Source organism: Typopeltis vanoorti, chromosome 15, assembly GCF_054136105.1.
Source record: "Typopeltis vanoorti isolate ZY-2024b chromosome 15, IOZ_Tvanoo_1.0, whole genome shotgun sequence".
NCBI classification, from domain to species: domain Eukaryota; kingdom Metazoa; phylum Arthropoda; class Arachnida; order Uropygi; family Thelyphonidae; genus Typopeltis; species Typopeltis vanoorti.
The window spans coordinates 95,610,243-95,629,761 of record NC_143563.1 but is presented as its reverse complement, the minus strand read 5'-3'; the positions used below and the strand labels follow the sequence as shown (position 1 = coordinate 95,629,761).

The following is a 19,519-nucleotide window of genomic DNA, read 5'->3' as shown; positions in this document are numbered from 1 at the left end:
AATCGATTATCAAATTGAATGCGACAAGACATCTCTTTGTATTTCACGTGTCGAAATGAATTGCATTATTAAACGTGAAATTACGAATTAAAAATTAAACTAAATATAAAAATGATGACAAGGGAGGTAAGTAAACTGAGTTAGGGATTATTCTCATTTCGAGGGAGATTGTTCCAAAGAAATAGGTGGATGGATTGAAGGAAGATGAGGTTCGGATAATGTATGGCCATTGAACAGTGTCTGCTCTAGTGCTTACAGGAAGTCTGCGAGAGAGAGAGAGAGAGGGGTCACCTATTCCAGCGGATTGCTCAAGATTTCTTAGGGAGGTTTTTGGATGGACCACCCCGAATGTGAGAACAACATTCCAATCTCGGATCTGAGACATATATAGTGTTAGTAGTTGAATAGGAAGGAAGTAATGTTTTGAATGAAAAAGAACACAAAATTTTTAGAGGGTGAGGAGATTGGATGTAATATGCTGCTGCCAGGATAAACTGGATGTGACAGCTTATCCTGGATGTGCCCAAGAAGGGAGAAACTGATTTTGGAAGGATATCGGAACATTATAGTGGATTAGGATCTTCTTGCGGATAATAAGACAGGACCGAGTTTTAATAACATTGAAATTCGTTAAGTTTTCACCCCACTTGAGAATGATGAAGGGATCAGTGTTTGTTATTTAAGTCGGTATTTAGTTGGTATAAGGTGTAATTTATCTTCTGGAGGAATAGTTTTTACGCCGGGTGCTCCGGTTTGTTTTTTACTCCAAAACATTAAAATGTCCTTTTTTTTTAAATAATTAAATTTAGTACCATATATATTAGGATAATTGGTCGAATTCATATATTAATAATTAGAAATTTCTCTTCCAAACTCAAGACACCATTGATTTTATTTTGGTATAATACAATTTTTTTTAAAATCGTTATATGCTTCAGTGACCAATAATACTTCCAAGAATGGACATGAGAGGCAATTGAGAAACATTGTAGATTGACAGTGTGAAAATGTACTGTTCAGATTTATTGATTTTTCTCCGTCTATTGATGAATTATTTACTGACAGTAAAACTCTCAAGAATCTCTCTTTTTCATTCTTTCACAAAAGAGAGAAAAGTAAAAAAAAATGGAAGTGCTAGAGAGAGCTGGTATGCGTTAAATTATTTTTCATTCTCTGTAAGTTTGGGACTAAAATGCAACAAAATACTCCTAAACTTTTGGAAAGGAAGTGCATAAACAAAAACAATTATTCTTTATAATACAAAGACATCTCCTCTAGTATTCTCAGGCTATTGGTACAAAGGTCTTGCAGAACTCGCCTGGACGTGAGAGATGCCTCCTTGTATATCGCACTGTAATAATGAGTATTACATCGTAACATAGCCACAGGTATGCCACTCGAGGTATGATTGATCGCTTCTAACTACACACTTATCAAAATTACTGGCTGTGGTACTGTACTCCTCTACATCACGTGTCACTGATAACCCCGTGTGTGAAGTTGATAAACTGGAAACATTTACCCAAGCTGGTCTTAAGATGCAAGCGCTGGAGAGCCAAGACGCCTTGCAAAATGTAATTTTCAGTAGTAAAAAAAAAAATTGTATTTGTAGGTCTAATGGAATGTCTGCTAGAGTTATCATTCCATCCTTGAATTGCAAGGGTTACTGACCTACCCGATGTTCGTAAAGTATACGTCTTAGCTGGTTTACCAATTTTGTACTCATCTAGTGGAGAATAGTCGGTTGCAGATAAGTAAACGCATTCAAACTGGTCTTCGCTGGATGTAGGAAACACAGAAGAATGAAGGAGAAACAAATCATTGGATGCCTCTCTGTAAGGTTCTGATTAAATCAAACAGCAGAAATATTGTAAATTGTTCAAAAATATATCGAAATTGACGAAGAAGAATTAGAACATCGTTGATATTTCAAATTGGGGTTATCATCGTATGAGTGTAGGCAGTTTGTGAATGATTTAGTTTATCCTGAACTACATATTCAACTCGTTTTGATGTAGTTCTTTCTCCCTCAACCTTTTTATATTATAGTATGCCCAATTTTTGAAATCTGTGCGCCTCTCATCGTGATAGCTTAGCTGTAACTAAGTATCGTGTATGCAACATAAATACCTGAGGTCAGTTGGTCCGTCCGTTGATAACCTGTTTGAGAAAATATGCACAGGGCAGAACATATTCGAATGAATCGAGAATTTTTACTTAATTGATGTGTGTTGAGATGCAACAGTATCGAAAAAAGAAAAGGGGAGGGGTAGAATTGGCCTTGTTTACACTCTCTTCAACTCCCACATTATTCATGGAACCGAGATTCCGTTCTTATCCCCCTTCTCATTTTAACTTTCTTTCTTCATTTTTCAGCAATGAACACATTTTGCAAATAACCGATTTAATTATAGACGACAACAGTAGAAACGAGAAAATGTCTAAAGCAGTAAAAAAAAAAAAATTCTTTAGTCTGAAAAGAAAGTTTCATAAAAGTCGACTACATGTAAATTTGCATGAGAAACATAAAAAGTGCAGAGTATTAAAAGTTGAACACGAATACTTTAGCTTGAGGAGCAATAAAAAAGTGCAGAGTATTAAAAGTTGAACACGAATACTTTAGCTTGAGGAGCAATAAAAAGTGCAGAGTATTAAAAGTTGAACACGAATACTTTAGCTTGAGGAGCAATAAAAAGTGCAGAGTATTAAAAGTTGAACACGAATACTTTAGCTTGAGGAGCAATAAAAAAGTGCGAAGTTATTCTCCTTACTACGAACATTTCCTTCATTCGAATACAGTAACACAGACTGTGCACAGTATTGAGCACTGATAGCAATAGAAAGTTCATTTTTTTCTTTGTTCGTTATAACGAAATCAATATCACCACTAACGGGTTTTGAAGAGCATTGAAAACTACAATTTACTGGGCAAGTCTCAGGACTATCCAATGTGTCGATGACACCACTGAGCAAGAAAATTTACACTTTTTTCATCATAATATCTCTCTCTCTCTCATTAATGTGATTTAGCTTAACGAAGAATTAAACCGAAGTTTTTAGGTTTAATTTTTATTGTTAATCAAGAGCGCGTACCAGTAACTTCTCTTCGAAATTTTGAATTCTTCTCCTGTGTGTGTGTGTGTGTGTGTGTGTGTGAGAAACAACGAAAAAGTGCGAAGTTGTTCTCCTTACTACAGAGAATAACTTCGCACAGCTCAAACAATTTTTACAGCGGTAGGCTGAATTTTATTAGTCCCCCAATGTGCATCAATCATTTTGTTTCCCTCCCCCCTCTGACGATGACGCACTTAAAAAAAAAAAAAAAAAAAACCTGTGTGGTCCAGTAAAGTTTTCATTAAGAGCGGCGGCTCCGAACTACCGTAGTTGATATGTGACCTTACACATACGGATAGTCAACGGTGTAGTTTTCCCACCTTTATTTTCCTTATTTTTTATAATCGTCTTTCTTACCCCCGACTTAAAAACATCTCCTTAGGCAATTCCGGGCTTCTGAAACTGAGAACCACCATGGGATAATTTAAAAATTTTGTTTACGTGTTTGTTCTCCTGTTTGTTTGTTATAATAGCGCCTCCAATTGTTTCTTCCTTCGTCTCTTATACTACAATGTAAAACAATAAATATCATTTGGAAAAAAAAAAAAACCTGTTAAAGTGATTTATCACACCAGATAAAAAAATGCGACAGCATTAGTGTTATCAACTAGTAAAAATTTTCCCCAGAACTGAATCGTCTACTTAATATGAATTTTAACTATTTACCAAAACATGTTTCCGTTTATCCTATAACTGATATTTGCCGAAGGGCAACGGAAGAACTTCAGACTGCATGTCTTGTCCTGCAGCCCCTAATTAACCGGCAGCCCAACATGTGGTGGTAAAGATGTTGCTTTATTAATTATAGTTTACGTAGCTTCATTATGTGCAGGATAGACTTCGTATCAACCTAATAATTACTTCAGACTCCTGTGCGCCGTATATATAACAATTTGCTTTTATAAAATCTGAAAATAAGAGAGCTTGGGAATATTTCCACAGGAAAAAATATCTTCAGCCATGATCTTGATGAGATATTATCATTTGTAAACATTATCGGGCTGAATTTCTTTAGCCATCTTCTAAACATTATCGGGCTAAGAGGTTCGGTCAGATAATGTGTCACTGATAATGAAATAGATTCTCATAACGGAAGTATGGAAACAGAGATAATAAAAATAAATGCAAAATATATATTTTAAAACAACTTTATATATTATTGTTGCATCTACTGAATAATTATTTGCAAATTTTGCTTAGTATACAATTAGCAAAATTTGAATGATAATTTTAACCTTAATTTAGTTTTCAACTCCGTGCAATTTATTCACAGGTTTTTTCGTGGAAACAGTCGACAAATGACTTGTCGATGTGTATCAGTGTCCGCAGCGCTGTACTTTTTAACCTTGTCCCTTGCATCCTCCATTTTCTTGTTCCTTAAGATTGGAACAAATAGTTCGAACAACTTGTATAGGATGCGAGAAAATACAACTCAAAAGCTGTTTATAGGACTTTTCAGCTGAAGGTGAGTTATATTGTTTCATACGGAGATGACATTTTTGATCCAGATAAAACACGGCAGGAGAACCAATGCAATTTAAACACACAAACATATGCGCAGACATAAGACTAACCCCCTTATCTTAACATTATGATTACGAACGTCAATCTAATTAGGCCTTTGGCCTTAAAATCCTGAAAATAGCGCTGGCTGTGATTATTAATATTATAATTAAGCCAGAATGAGTCTAATTGACGAAACCGTCTTTAATTATTCTTGTCAAAAGGAATTTAGAACATCGATAATATTCAACTTAGAATCGGGATTACAGCAAGTCAAATTTTATTCCAAATTGGCCTAGAAATGCAACTCTTATTCTTGTAATAAAAGTAGTCAGTGACTTGCTCAGTATATATAAATCTCTCCTACACATGAAACGTTGCAAAACTTATAGCACTTATAGATAGAAAGGCACAAGAACATGATGTTTTATAAACACCTGAAGGTTGTAATCATTGAGGAAGACAGAGTGAGGAAGATTGTTCCAAAGAACCAAGAAAGATGAAGTGAACGATGAGAAGTTGGTTCGGTAAGTTTGGATCTGACTTAACAGTTACTCTTTGACTCGTGATACTGTATTGTATCGTATTAGAAAGCACAAAACCCCCATCTTTATCATAAGATCGTAGAATGAAGTCTACTTTAGCTTCCGGGCTCTATGCAACTCTAATTTCCAATATATTAGTTTCTTTGTTGTTGAGGGCATTGCAGTTTATTTGTCAACTACGTGTATCATTTTGCCGAGAGAGAGAATCTGAATTTACGGGAGAAAAGACCTCTTCGTTGAAAGAAAAGGCATATCGATGTGAAAAGATCGTTGAGTCTCTGAAATTCGGATCTGGTCTTTCTAAGTACAAAATATTCATCAAAAGGAGAGATGAAATTCCCTTCGAATTTTATCTCCGAAACAAAAGGAGCAAAACAATGCTGTAGATTTTCAATATTAAATGATAAACGGAGGTGGAAATGAGCGAAGTTAATGATTTGAAAAAAATAAAATAAAATTATAACTAAAATATAAATAATAAAATAAATGAAATAAGCATTTTTCAAACAAAGTAGATTTATTTTAAAAAATTATGGTGCACTGTTTGGGCATATTGTCCGTGATTTCATGCTCCGTACTCTCCTTACAGTGTGATATCATTTACATATTTTCATTAATGTCCTCTCCTCTGAATAGTTCTCGACAATCCAATGAAATACGCTGTTTAAGCACAAGAGACAGTGTAATTTCAGATCCTAATACCTGTAATTACATCGGAAGCTTTTAAATATTTCTCAAATCTCTTTAAAATTAACTCAAAGATAAATTAAAAGAATTTATAAATGACTATTTCTGGTTTAACATGCAAGTAGCTACTCAAATATTGGCCAACTGAAAGCCACTATGGTATGCACAGTGCTGCTACCTGGCGGTAAGGTCAAGAACTTGCTTTCAGTATCCTTGATATATGCTTACACTGGTTTCAGCACTACGTGACAGACAAGTAAAAGATGGGATTATAGTAGACAGGTAGTTGCTATCTAAGGTGTCACGTTCATAAAACAACAATTACTAACATACTTACGGCAGGTCGTTGACTGTCTGACACCTGGTAGCGTTCGGAATTCACTCTCTGTTTCTTTTTTCCCCCTTTTTTTTAATGGTCTATAAAATACATTTTATATTATGGTTACTATTATTTTGTACAAAAGGTTTCTGCACCTAACCATTTCTGCACTCCAAATCGGAGTCAACAATTATAACAGATTCTCTATCTTCCTTCTGAGCATGCGCCTGCTTTAGAAAAGACACCGTAAAAATGCTTTCCTAAGAACAAGCTCATCAGCCTGTTGGAAAGCCGATTCTTAGAAGCTACAAGGACTTGTTTCAATGCTGAGGTTAGTGAGATATGGGATTGTCTTAAAGGACCATAATTAAATCGAACTCTTCAAGCATGCTCAACAAGTCTATACTGTTATCAGGAGGCGAATGTCTCCACCCATTTCTTACCCTCCTGCAGAGAGAAAGAGGGGAGGAGAAAGGGGGAAACGCTGAATACCTTCCCAGGAAAACTACGAGTGTGTGTGTGCGTGAGTTAGTCGTGAAACGTGTATGGTGACTGTATGCAGACAGTAATACAAGCCTTTCACGGTGAAAAAGAAAAACTGCTCCGGTGGAGGAGGGTGGGATCAATATAACATAACCTATTTTTTCGTTCAGGAATTTCATCCTAGATCGTGAACGAGATAAATGGGGAAGAAAAAGAAAACAGCGGCAATAATAATAATAATGAGTCACTGTTCGCGTTCTGTTTGTTTGCGCACAATGGTAAAAATAAATAGAAATGAATATAGTAGGAATTGATGCAGGGATGAGTAAGCAGGGTATTTGCTCATGCTCTAAATAAATAAAAAAAGAGGGGTTCCCTCCCTTTTTTTTTAAAAAAAAAGTATTTATATACTTTTTAAATAATCGTGCTCATACTAATAAGAAATACCGTGTCTCAAATTTGAAGATCCCAACTGCATTTGTTCGACTGAGTCTTCTTTCTTTGTACTTAAGTTTAGTTTCGGCGACTGATTGAAGATATTAATGTGAAGAACATCAACCTAACAAATTAGGGAATGGATTAATTAGGGTTCAGATTACCTCACGTTACAATTACAGCTGTTACATATGTGGCAATTTTAGAAAGTGTCCAACATTGGTGTACATTTAGCCATACTCGTACGTTCAGTGACACACTCAGGATTTAATCTCGGCGGGCGACACTCAAGATTTAAGCTTGAGGGGAAGGGGCAGAGCACTTAAGATTTAATCTTGGGCGGGGGGGGGCGAGTTGAGTAGACGATTTGAGAATACACACTACGCATTGCATACGACCTATGACTGAGCATCTGCAGTGATCGCCAATACATGATACACGTGATCTCCTCTGGCCCTGCTGGGGCAAACGAAGTAGCGCTCGATCCGCCCGAGCACCGCCTTGCATTCACAGCGGCCGTGATTCTCGTGAGTTATAGGGTATTCCCACCTTATGTGACCGCTAATTCATAAGTAGTATAGAAATAGAAGAAAGGACACAACATAAATTTAAAAAAAAAATTAACTAGGAAAAGATTTTTGGAAAATTTTCTAGTGTTTTTCCCTTTTTCTTTCTTTTTTTTTTGGGGGGGGGGACCGGGATCCCCCCCCCCATGGATGCGCCAATGCGTACGTTTCCTTCTCCGATGAAAAATCCCATAAGTGCTCTGAATGGGACGCAGTCAAATCTAACATCAGTGTTTCGTATTCCATAATGTTAATTCCATAAACAAGCTGTAGTTATTTTTATTTATTTTACAGTTCCTTCTAATATCTTTATGGAGACATAAGTCTTTTATTAATAATGAGAGTGGGAGTCTTCTGGCTGCGGTTCAGATGGATGTACTATCCTGTTCTCTTTAATGGCGTACTAGCTGCCGAGCACCAACAATAACTTTTTACTCGATGAAGTCACTAATGTTGGGTTTTTCCTACCATTCATATCTTAATGGTATCCGTTTACTGTGCCACTTTTGAGTGGCGGCTGTGCACAGTAAGGCTTGGCTCATTTTTGCTTGTGATTTGTATTACATAGGATGACTGCATGCATGTTTTAATGATACTCCTGTCATTAGGATTAAGTCCACAGTACACATTAGTGACGTGGTGAGTAAAATAATCCGCAAAATAAATATGCACTTTTACAGTTACTTTGGATCTACAGTTAGCATTGTAATGGTATCACACCAGACGTTGGAAATCATCTCATATCTAAAATAGTTGACTGTTGATATTAATTTATCAGAAGAGAAAAAAATCACACTGTCTCAAAAAAATAAAAATAAAAAAGCTTAAAATTCCAACTTAATCCGAAATATTGTCATTTCCCTGCCTTTTTTGTGATTCTTCCTATTGGTCTAAAGAAGACATTTAAAAAAAAAAAAGCTTCCAACTATAGATATGTATAGCGTGTTGCAAAAATTACCCACATGTCCTGTCTTACTGGGAAACTGTTACTGGGACAAACCTGATTGCTGCTCATTTTGAAGGCTTGTTTTGGAGCCTGAAATGGCTTGAAAACTTTGCTTGAGATGACGCGATGCTGAAAAAGGGTTATGCTGTGGCTTTTTCTCCGCCAGTCCAGGACGTTCACATTTGTAGAAGCTTATGTCAGAATATTAGGTACTGAATTCCAACGACATTGGTTTCCATAAATAGACTTCCATTTATGGAAACCAATCTATGTAACGAGTAAAGGTAAATCAACTCAAACAATACTAAAATTCGACTTGAATGGTGCAGAGTTTTCGCTGTGGTTGGATAGCTGATCGTTGAATAGCTGATGAATGCATTCGGGCGACTTTCTGAACTTTACCTGAATATATCATCCGTCTGTTCACTGTGGCCATGATGGTTATCTTGATTTGGAACTTGTCACAGTGTTCAGAAAAATGAACATGTGAATTTATATTGACATTCTGGACAATCATGTGTTGCCGATCTAAAACCTACAGAAGCATCTTTAGGTTTCAAGTCGGTTGAAACCTAAAGATCAACACACGTCCAACTTCACTGCAGGAACTGGTTACGATTTTGGTGAAGGAATGGATCAAAATAGCTGTGTTCGTTTACCAACATTTAGTTTACCTTCGAGAATGCTGTCTTAATCGCCGTTATATAGGTGGATTAATCATATTTTAAGATAAAACACAAGGGATTTGTGAAACAATCAGGTAAAAGCATTATAAATGTGAAATTCACATTTATAATGCAGTTTGATGGACGAATTTTGATGAAATTTAGAACATACATTAGCACTTTCAAGCTAGTTCCAGTTCTTTACGAAAATATGTGCGATTAAAGCCAAGTTTTCATTTTTTTTATTCTTCATTAATCATATCTAATTATTAATATTATCCACAATATTACCCTAGAATTAAGAAAAAGGAACTAGCATTTAACGATTTTTTACTTCAGCAGACACAAAAGCAATATAACTTACATTAATGGGATTTTGTTTAGCCTAAATCATGATTAGATCTTAATCTTTTTGCTTTCTCTCCTAACGTCTGACCTTGATGAATGTATAACAAATACAAATAGTATTGATACTTGAAGAAGTAATATATGTAATTTCACCAAGGAGATGAGTATGTTTGCTGGAGCATGTCCATTGAACAGGCTTTATGAGGAGGTTTTGTTTTAAGGTCATACACCACGAATGAAAGAGAGAGAGAGAGAGAGAGGAGGACATAGGATCTATATTTTGGACATCCGAAAATGATTAAGTTAACTTACAAGATAATGGATTTTTTCAAACTTTGAAGATAAAAAACTGACACTTACCTGTGAGGTCCAGCTTTTCCAGACTGACGCACTTGGTTACTACATCACTAATACCACCATTGGTAACAGAACTGCATCCTTTGATCTCCAGAATCCTTAACTGAGGACACTTCCTTGCTATTGTGTTGAGTCCTTTGTCCGTCAAACGTGTGCAGCCATTAAGGACTATCCTCTCCACAGTCAGACACATCGTAGGGGAGTCCCGACAAAGAAGACGAAACAATGTCTTTAATCCGAGGTCCACGTGGATTTTTTCACTGCTTAGAATTACCGAAGACCACAGTTGAGGTTCCCAAGCAAGGAAATACCATCGCCGACATACCCGTGCACAGACACAGAGGTGATTGCTCGATAAATACGAGAAAACCTTTAAGATGACGTCATCGGCAAGTCTGTCGAACGGTGAAGACCTGCTTAGTTTTTTACCTTTGAAAGTTGCCAGCAACTTATCGGTGTCGGCCACGTGACTCCCATGAGGGACTCTTCTGGTGGTCAAGGGTGGCACCAGGTCATCGATGTTTCGCGAAAAGTGAGGTCCACAAGAGGAAGAGACGTCAGTCCATGCGGACGGAACTCGAGGTTGGCTAGGAATGGCTCGGTACGAACTTGTCGGTGAGTGAGTCGGAGTTGGAGTGAGGCTCTGCCTAGTTAGTAGCGTGTGGTAGCCGAGGTCATGGCCAGGAGATGTGCGACCAGCAATGTAACTAGCGGAGTCAAATTTCGAATTGAAAACCGAAGGCCTGCTACCTATGAGAGGTTTTGGAGTCGAGGCTAGCGAGAAGGTGTCGCTAATGTCTGTGGACTCCACACTTTGGCAGTCGTTGAAGTAAAATTCCATGATCACCTCGTTGGTCTTCAGGTTGGATTCTTTAGATGAAGGTAAGCAGTACTTTCAGGATTGTTGATGGTCATTTTTTTTAAAGTCACATCTCAATCCTTGGCGTCATTGGATGTCTCAGAGCACCCTGAAAAAAAAAAGGACGATTATCAGTTAGGAAAAGAAACAAAACAAACTGTATAACTGTGAAATTAGCTAACCAAGGCATTTTGATTATATTTACGAGTATTAACACAGCCAAAAATTAAATTGAAAAAGAAAAAGAAAAAAGAGTGCTAACTTTAAAAATTCAGCAGATAAACTCACTAAATTATTCATACTAAAAACGAATCTGCTAAGAAGGCTCACGAAATGTTTTGATTGGAATACGTTTCAGAACTGCAGCTCTCTTTTATATCAACCTGAAATTACAATTCACCTTATAGCTGAAGAAACCGAATGCCAAGCTAAGAATTAATAATGCTTCAAGGAAAATATTTCGTTATGTATTTAGTGTTGTCTAAATAACTTCGGAACATATTTTCTAATAAAGTAAATGGTCTTTAGCAGTAAGGCCACTATCTATCTGACTGCAAAGACATTGTGGGAAAATAGGAGGCAATGGCATTAATGTCGACAAAGTCAAACCAGCTTATTTGTCCAAGCTAGTATGTACGAGTCGCATGAAGGCCATAAGGTACCGAAGATGGCGTGCGAGATGTTCGGCAATCTCAGCTATAAAACATTTAAATGTTCGAGTCAATGACCTTTACTAAGTGGAATAACTGTTTGGAGTTTGTAGACGCAATAATGATTGTTGTTGTAGGGTCATCGGTCCTATATGAGGTGTGTGTGTATGTACATTAAACAACGATAGAACGTTTGTATTCCCCCCCCCACACACACACACATTCGGAGAATGCAGACTCAAACAACTCCTACACATAATGAATCATAATATACCAACACTAAAGTGCTAAAGGTTGATTATTTCATCATCATCATCATTTTCGAATTTGAATTTATTTAAGAAACTGTCCATGTATACGAGTATGTGATAAAATAGTTCTGTTTGTTTGCCTAAGACGAATGACATTATGTTTCCATATTTCCATTCTAAAAATAGGTCCTGCTTACGTATACCAGGTGGCAGAATATATTATGTAAATCGTCAATAAATGTTGTTAAGAAAGGGAAATACTTCAAACATGCTATGATTGCCGAAGTCTTGTTTGTTCATTTGTTTGAGATGGATGCGATAGATGTACTTCCGTGTCGACACATCCAGTTCACAACAATTTGTAACTGTTTGGAACAATTAGAATGTTACATGCATCGCTGACTAAAAGAAGTATTGCAGTAAACAAATGCATCGAAAAGTTCAGTAGGTGGTGCCTAAATGGTCTTGACGAAGTAATTGTGCATTTGCATGCCGATGGAACTAATTTTCCAATTTTTACGTTTAAAAGAAATATAAGCGGCACATATAAGACTTTTTCCGTGAAACGCTTTTGCAAAAATTTAACGGAGTTTTTCAGTAAATATTATATTAGAAATGTTCACTAGAACACATTAGCTCAGTTGGTTTCGATGAAGCCCTTTGCATGGAAAGACCTGGGTTCGAATCCCGTTTATGACGCGAACTTTAACCAGGGTTTTTCAGTTAAAGGTGAATTAGCCGGTCTCGTACGGAGGTAGAGGATTTTCTCCCGAAAACTCGGTTTTCTTTCCTCAAAAACAGGCAGACTTACCCCATGAGTATCACCCTTTCGTTTAGAACTTGTAACCCCGGATATCATATATTCAAAATGACATTTAGTTTACTATATTAAAGAGCGCAATCTGTCCATTTGCAGTTGCACTCTTTTAGTTGAACGATTTTAATTGTTTCTACTTAATATTGCATTCGGATTGTCGAGAGTTTAATTGTTGCCACTTAACGTTGCATTTGGATTGTAACAATTTTAATTGTTACATTTAATAGCTCATTTAGATCGCTGAGATTTAGTTATTGACACTTAATCAGGGCCAGGTTAATCAGAGACAAAATAAACTATCGATTGGGGAGACACGTTTAGACTTGTTTGTCTTGATATGATGTGAGGATTATGATGGACTATGAATGTGAGTTCTGATATGTGATATTTTTCTTACATACAAATTACCTTTAGGGTTTTGAATACTCTTAGAATAAAATAATTATTCGCGCTTTCGTTTATTTATTTAAAAAAAAGAAGATAAAATCTGTATTTTGTTGTGCTTCTAATAAACACGACAGCAACCGGAAATAGTCCATGAAAATTTATCACGGAAGTCTTTCAATTAGCACGAATTTTCCTGGACAATGGTTGCGGGACATTCAGTTCAACAAATAAAATGAATTCGTAATGCATTTAAAACATGAGAACAGATGTTTAAAAAACTTCGTATTCTTTTTGACATACCGGTAAAACAAACAATTGAACTTTTTTAAAAATTCATTTATAGCCATTGTAAATTGATTACACAACAAACAGTCCCACCAAGATTAAAGTCACCGATGTGTGGAGCTATCAGAGTTTTAATAGCATTTCACAGTGGCTGCGATTAAGGGCTGTCTTGACGCTAGTTAATAACGTGACAAGAACAATAGACTGTACATGATATGACGAGTTTTTGTCCCCATATTTGATGGATTAGTTCTGTCCCCTATTTTTTTGGGGTGGAACTCATCAGGTTTGTTTCTTGTCCCTGTTAGAGTACATCCACACAGCGGGTGGTCTTTTTTCTAAAGTTCTTTTTGACCACTGCTTGCAAAACATGTTGGTTTATCATTTTTGTGCGTTTTGGATTTTTTTAAATAGCATGGTCGCCATAGGGGAGCATTAAAACTGTTGCTTAAATCCAAATGCAGTAGGCGCATAAAATATGCGAAGATTGCATATGGATTGTTAAGATTTTAATTGTTTCCACTTAATATTGCATTTGTATTGTCGAGATTTTAATTACCGTCACTTAATATTGCATTTGGTTTGTCGAGATTTTAATTGTTGCCACTTAACATTGCATTTGGATTGTCGAGATTTTAATATTTTCCACTTTACATTGCATTTGGATTGTCGAGATTTTAATTGCTGCCACTTAATATTGCATTTGGATAATCAAAATTTTAATATTTTCCACTTTACATTGCATTTGGATTGTCGAGATTTTAATATTTTCCACTTTACATTGCATTTAGATTGTCGAGATTTTAATTGTTGCCACTTATTATTGCATTTGGATTGTTGAGATTTTAATAGTTTCCACTTAACGTTGCATTTGGATTGTTGAGATTTTAAGAGTTTCCAATTAACATTTCATTTGGATTGTCGAGATTTTAATATTTTCCACTTTACATTGTATTTGGATTGTTGAGATTTTAATTGTTGCCACTTAATATTGCATTTGGGTTGTCGAGATTTTAATTACCCTCACTTAATATTGCATTTGGATTGTTGAGATTTGAATAGTTTTCACTTAACATTGCATTTGGATTGTTGACATTTTAATAGTTTCCACTTAGCATTGCATTTGGATTGTCGATATTTTAGTTACCATCACTTAATATTGCATTTGGATTGTTGAGATCTGAATAGGTTTCACTTAACATTGCATTTGGATTTTTGACATTTTAATAGTTTCCACTTAACATTGCATTTGGATTGTCGAGATTTTAATAGTTTCCATTTAATATTGCATTTGGATTGTCGAGATTTTAATAATTTCCACTTAATATTGCATTTGGATTGTTGAGATTTGAATAGTTTTCACTTAACATTGCATTTGGATTGTTGACATTTTAATAGTTTCCACTTAGCATTGCATTTGGATTGTCGATATTTTAGTTACCATCACTTAATATTGCATTTGGATTGTTGAGATCTGAATAGGTTTCACTTAACATTGCATTTGGATTTTTGACATTTTAATAGTTTCCACTTAACATTGTATTTGGATTGTCGAGATTTTAATAGTTTCCATTTAATATTGCATTTGGATTGTCGAGATTTTAATAATTTCCACTTAATATTGCATTTGGATTGTCGAGATTTTAATTGTTGCCACATAATATTGCATTTGGGTTGTCGATATTTTAATTGCTCTCTCTTGATATTATTATTATTATTATTATTATTATTATTATTTTTGTTGTTGTTCCGTGAAACTCCAAGGAGTCGACAGACTCATCGAGGGAGGCCCTAACAGCATGTCTGGAACAACTATTCAACATTCACACAGTATCTATCATATCTTGCCTTGAACTCATTTACGGTCGTAGCACCCACAACAGACTCTGGAAGCTTATTCCACTCATTCACCACTCTCCAAGTAAAAAACCTAGCTCTAACACCCTTGTCAACCACGCTCTTGCCCAGCTTCCATGCATGGCCCCTAGTCCTCCCACCACCAATCATATTTTCAAAAATATCTTCTGGATCAATCTTATAAAAACCCTTCAGTAATTTGAATGTCTCAATCATATCACCCCTCCTTCGCCTATCTTCCAATTTCTGCAACCCACAAACCCTCAACCTATTCTCATAAGGTTCATTCCACAGACCTGCTATCATCTTGGTCACTCGTCTCTGGACCCTCTCCACTTCCTCCCCATCACGAAGAAACCCTGGTGCCCATAACTGGGCACAGAAGTCCAGATGGGGTCTTATCAAAGCTCGATACAGAGGAACAACAACTTGCTTCTCTCTGCATGTTAAAGTATTTTTCATAAGCCAAGTGATTTGGTGAGCTGTTTTAGTTACTTTTGCAATGTGACCCCTAAACTTCAACTCCCTATCCACCAGCACTCCCAAATCCCTGGCCTCATCAATCTCCTGGAGTACGATTCCACCAATGCGATATACTGCTGCTATTCTTTTCACCCCAAAGTGCATAACTTTACACTTTGCCACATTAAACTGACATCCATTTTTCCTAGCCCAGTCCTCAATACTATCCAAATCATCCTGTAAAATTTTGACATCCTGTGCACTCACAATTGCTCTACCCAGCTTTGCATCATCAGCAAACAAGTGAACACTTCCTCTCAAATCCTTTCCAATATCATTGATGAACAAATTGAAAAGCAGTGGTCCAAGAACAGAGCCCTGCGGCACTCCACTAGTCACAAGACGTCTTTTTGACTCCACTCCTGAATAAACCACTCTCTGGTATCTCTCCTTCTACCACCCTCCTATCCATCTTACCAACCCTATATCTATCCCCCATCTGCTCCAGTTTACTGATTAGGGTTCCATGTGGTATCCTGTCAAAGGCTTTGGCAAGGTCCAGTAGTATCACTGTAAACCCATTACCCCTATCCAGTTCAGCTGTCACTGTGTTATAAAACGTGAGCAAGTTACTTAGGCATGATCTACCCTTCACAAAACCATGTTGTCCCTCATACAATATCCCATTTTCATCTATCCAATCCTGTATTCTTTTCTTGACTAATTTCTCTAAGACCTTGACAATGATTCCTGATATGCTAATCGGTCGGTAATTTACAACAGCGGTCTTGGAACCACCTTTATGCATTGGAACTATTTTCCCCTCCTTCCACCCGCTCGGGACTAACCCAGACCCGAGACTCAAATTAAACAAAATGGTCAAGGGTACTGACAATTCATTAGCTGCTTCTCGTACTACACGAGCTGGTATACCATCCAACCCCACAGATGTATTGACATTGAGGTTATGCAAGAGACTACTCACCTCCACTTCATTCACCACAATTCCCGTATAATCTACTGGTTTATTCGTTTCTGCAATGTCACCACCTGGATGATATATTCTTGCAAAATGCTCACTCAGTAACTCAGCTATCTCAACTGATTCAGTTACCTCCCTATCATCGGCATTCTTTAAAATCATTCTGCCATGTACATTTTTCCTTTTACTTGCTACATATCTAAAAAACTGTTTAGGATTCTCTTTAGCCTGCATGGCCAATGTTCTTTCGTAATCCTTTTTTGCTTTTCTTACCACACTCGTCACCCTTCTGGCCTGCGCTTTATACCGTTCATGTGCCTGCCGGTCACCTTTCTCCTTAAATTCCCTCCATAGTCATTTCTTTTTTTGCAGCTCAAGCTTAATGGTGTTATTCATCCATTTAACCCCTACTTGATTTATTATTCGGACTCTAGGTATACAGTCAGCCATTGCTTCATGCAAGCACTTCTTAACCACCTCCCATGCACTATCAACTTCTAGTCCTTGCAGTTGTACATGCCATGGCACTGAGCCAATCAAACTCCTAAGCTTGTCATACTTTCCAGCCCGATAATTCCACATGTACCCTGTCTTAATTGAAAATTCTACACCTTTAGCCACCTCCCAAGTCAAGACCCTATGATCACTCACCGATTGGTGGCAATGTGGTCATATTTGTTACAGCCAAATCCTCAGATGTAATTACTAGATCAAGCACTCTCTGACCCCTAGTATTTTCCATTACATGCTGTCGCAGATAGTTATCCCTTAATAACCGCATAAAATCCAATTCCTTCCTCCCGTGTGTCCTCTCCTCACTCCAATCAATGCGACCATAGTTGAAATCTCCCATAATAATCACCCTCCTTCCACTCATTTCTTCTATTTGCTTGTGCATACTGTCACCACCATCTTTTCCATCACCTGGTCTATAGCAGCACCCAAGTGTATATTTAGTTCTGCTAGCCACAATTTCACACCAAATGGCCTCAAATGTGCTCTTTTCTCTATCCTGCAATTCAACTTCTATTCTCCTTGGCTGTAGCTCATCAGCTATCATCAACAATACTCCTCCCCCCATTTTATTCTCTCTGTCATTCCTGAACACACTATACCCTTCACATTCAATCCCACTAGCTATATCATCTACAGTCAGCCATGTTTCACTAATACCAATAACCTGTGGTCTGAAAGTGCCAACAATGGCCAAAAACTCTTCCTTCTTGTTCCTAATACTCCTAGTGTTAGTGTACATGAATTTAAGACCCCCATTATCCCCAACCCTACCTTGATGCCTTATATTAACTATCCCACTCTGGTTTGTTGTCCTTATTTGCTCTAGCATATTATATTCATTCTTACATTCAACTGCCTCCCTAAGGACTGTATATCTACACCCCCCCCTTAACGAATCTAGTTTCCCTGAATTTGCACATCCACTACATTCAGCAACACTTTCTCACGTCTTCTTACACCATAACCATTCAAATGCAAGCCACCCATCTTATATAGATCCTTTCGCCCATCCAACTCACTCTACACATCCACAAATTCCACACCACTCGTCATACATAACCCACGCATAAAGTCATTCGCAATTATGGCCCTCCTTTTAAACATTTCACTGTCATACCGTGGCAAAAGACTAATCATTCTAACTCTCTCACTCTTTTCTTTTGCTACCTCAAACAATTCATTCAGGTCTTCTATTATTTCCATTTTATCTCCTTTCAAATCATTCGTACCTCCCACAACAATCATTTTTTATTTCTTTCACCCTTTCCTTTTGCTCTCTAATAGACTCAGTTACATCCTTTATGGTCGCACCAGGTTATTACGATTTTGTCAAATCCTCTACTAACACACCTTGTACTAACGAGTCTCCATACAGCACTCTATCCTTCATTTTGTTCATGTTCACATTCATACGCCTATTTTTCCTGTCATACCTTTTATTATTGGTTGGTTCATTCAGTCGACTTTTGTTCATGCACTCTAGCTGCTGTTTTGCCCTTTCTATCGCACCATTCAACAACGCGATCTCATTCAATGCATCTATCTCATCTTTTTTATTCTCTGAGAAACCATTAATACTATCATTCACACTCTCATAATTCTCATGTACAACCTTGCCGTTTCTTGTCATATCGCTATTTTCTTCATTCTGAAGGTTGACAAAAATATCACACTCACGATCCGAAATACACTTCAATTCCTCATTCTCCCTACATTTTCTACACACATTCAATTCTTTATTATCATCTATCCACACTCCGACTGCACTCCGTAAAGCGTACATTTCACATCTAGTACACTGACTCATTTCTTTTATACTACTGTTCTTTGATAACGATGGCGAACCATCATTACTGACCGCCATTTTCCTTCGTACAGGTGCCATAATTATTGCAACGTGTTTTATCAAATAATAAGTTATACACACCAAAAACACACAGCCAGACGCACTAAAATACGCAAGGCAAACAAAACTACGCAATATTAACTAATTTTATCAACGATAACTGAAAATAATACTTATCTTATCAGGAGCTTGCACGAACACTACACACTACGATATAACCTCGAACTCAACTTAATATTGCATTTGGATTGTTGAGATTTTAATTACCGTCACTTAATATTGCATTTGGATTGTTGACATTTTAACAGTTTCCGCTTAACATTGCATTCGGATTGTCGAGATTTTAAGAGTTTCCACTTAACATTGCCTTCGGATTGTCGAGATTTTAATATTTTCCACTTTACATTTCATTTGGATTGTCGAGATTTTAATTGTTGCCACTTAATATTGCATTTGGGTTGTCTAGATTTTAATTACCCTCATTTAATATTGCATTTGGATTGTTGAGATCTGAATAGGTTTCACTTAACATTGCATTTGGATTTTTGACATTTTAATAGTTTCCACTTAACATTGTATTTGGATTGTCGAGATTTTATTAGTTTCCAATTAATATTGCATATGGATTGCCGATATTTT

At 36.8% G+C, this 19,519-nt stretch overlaps 1 protein-coding gene across 1 annotated transcript in view; it reads right to left on the bottom strand.

Annotated features, from left to right (window-relative positions):
* Window positions 1-10,809, bottom strand: part of LOC150098997 (uncharacterized) — a 37,099-nt gene extending 26,290 nt beyond the window's left edge. Inside the window, exon 1 of the mRNA XM_090405790.1 lies at window positions 9,972-10,809. Within this exon, the coding sequence (XP_090261916.1) occupies window positions 9,972-10,809 (838 nt within the window). The remainder of the gene's footprint in view (window positions 1-9,971) is intronic.
* Window positions 10,810-19,519: the final 8,710 nt, after the last annotated feature.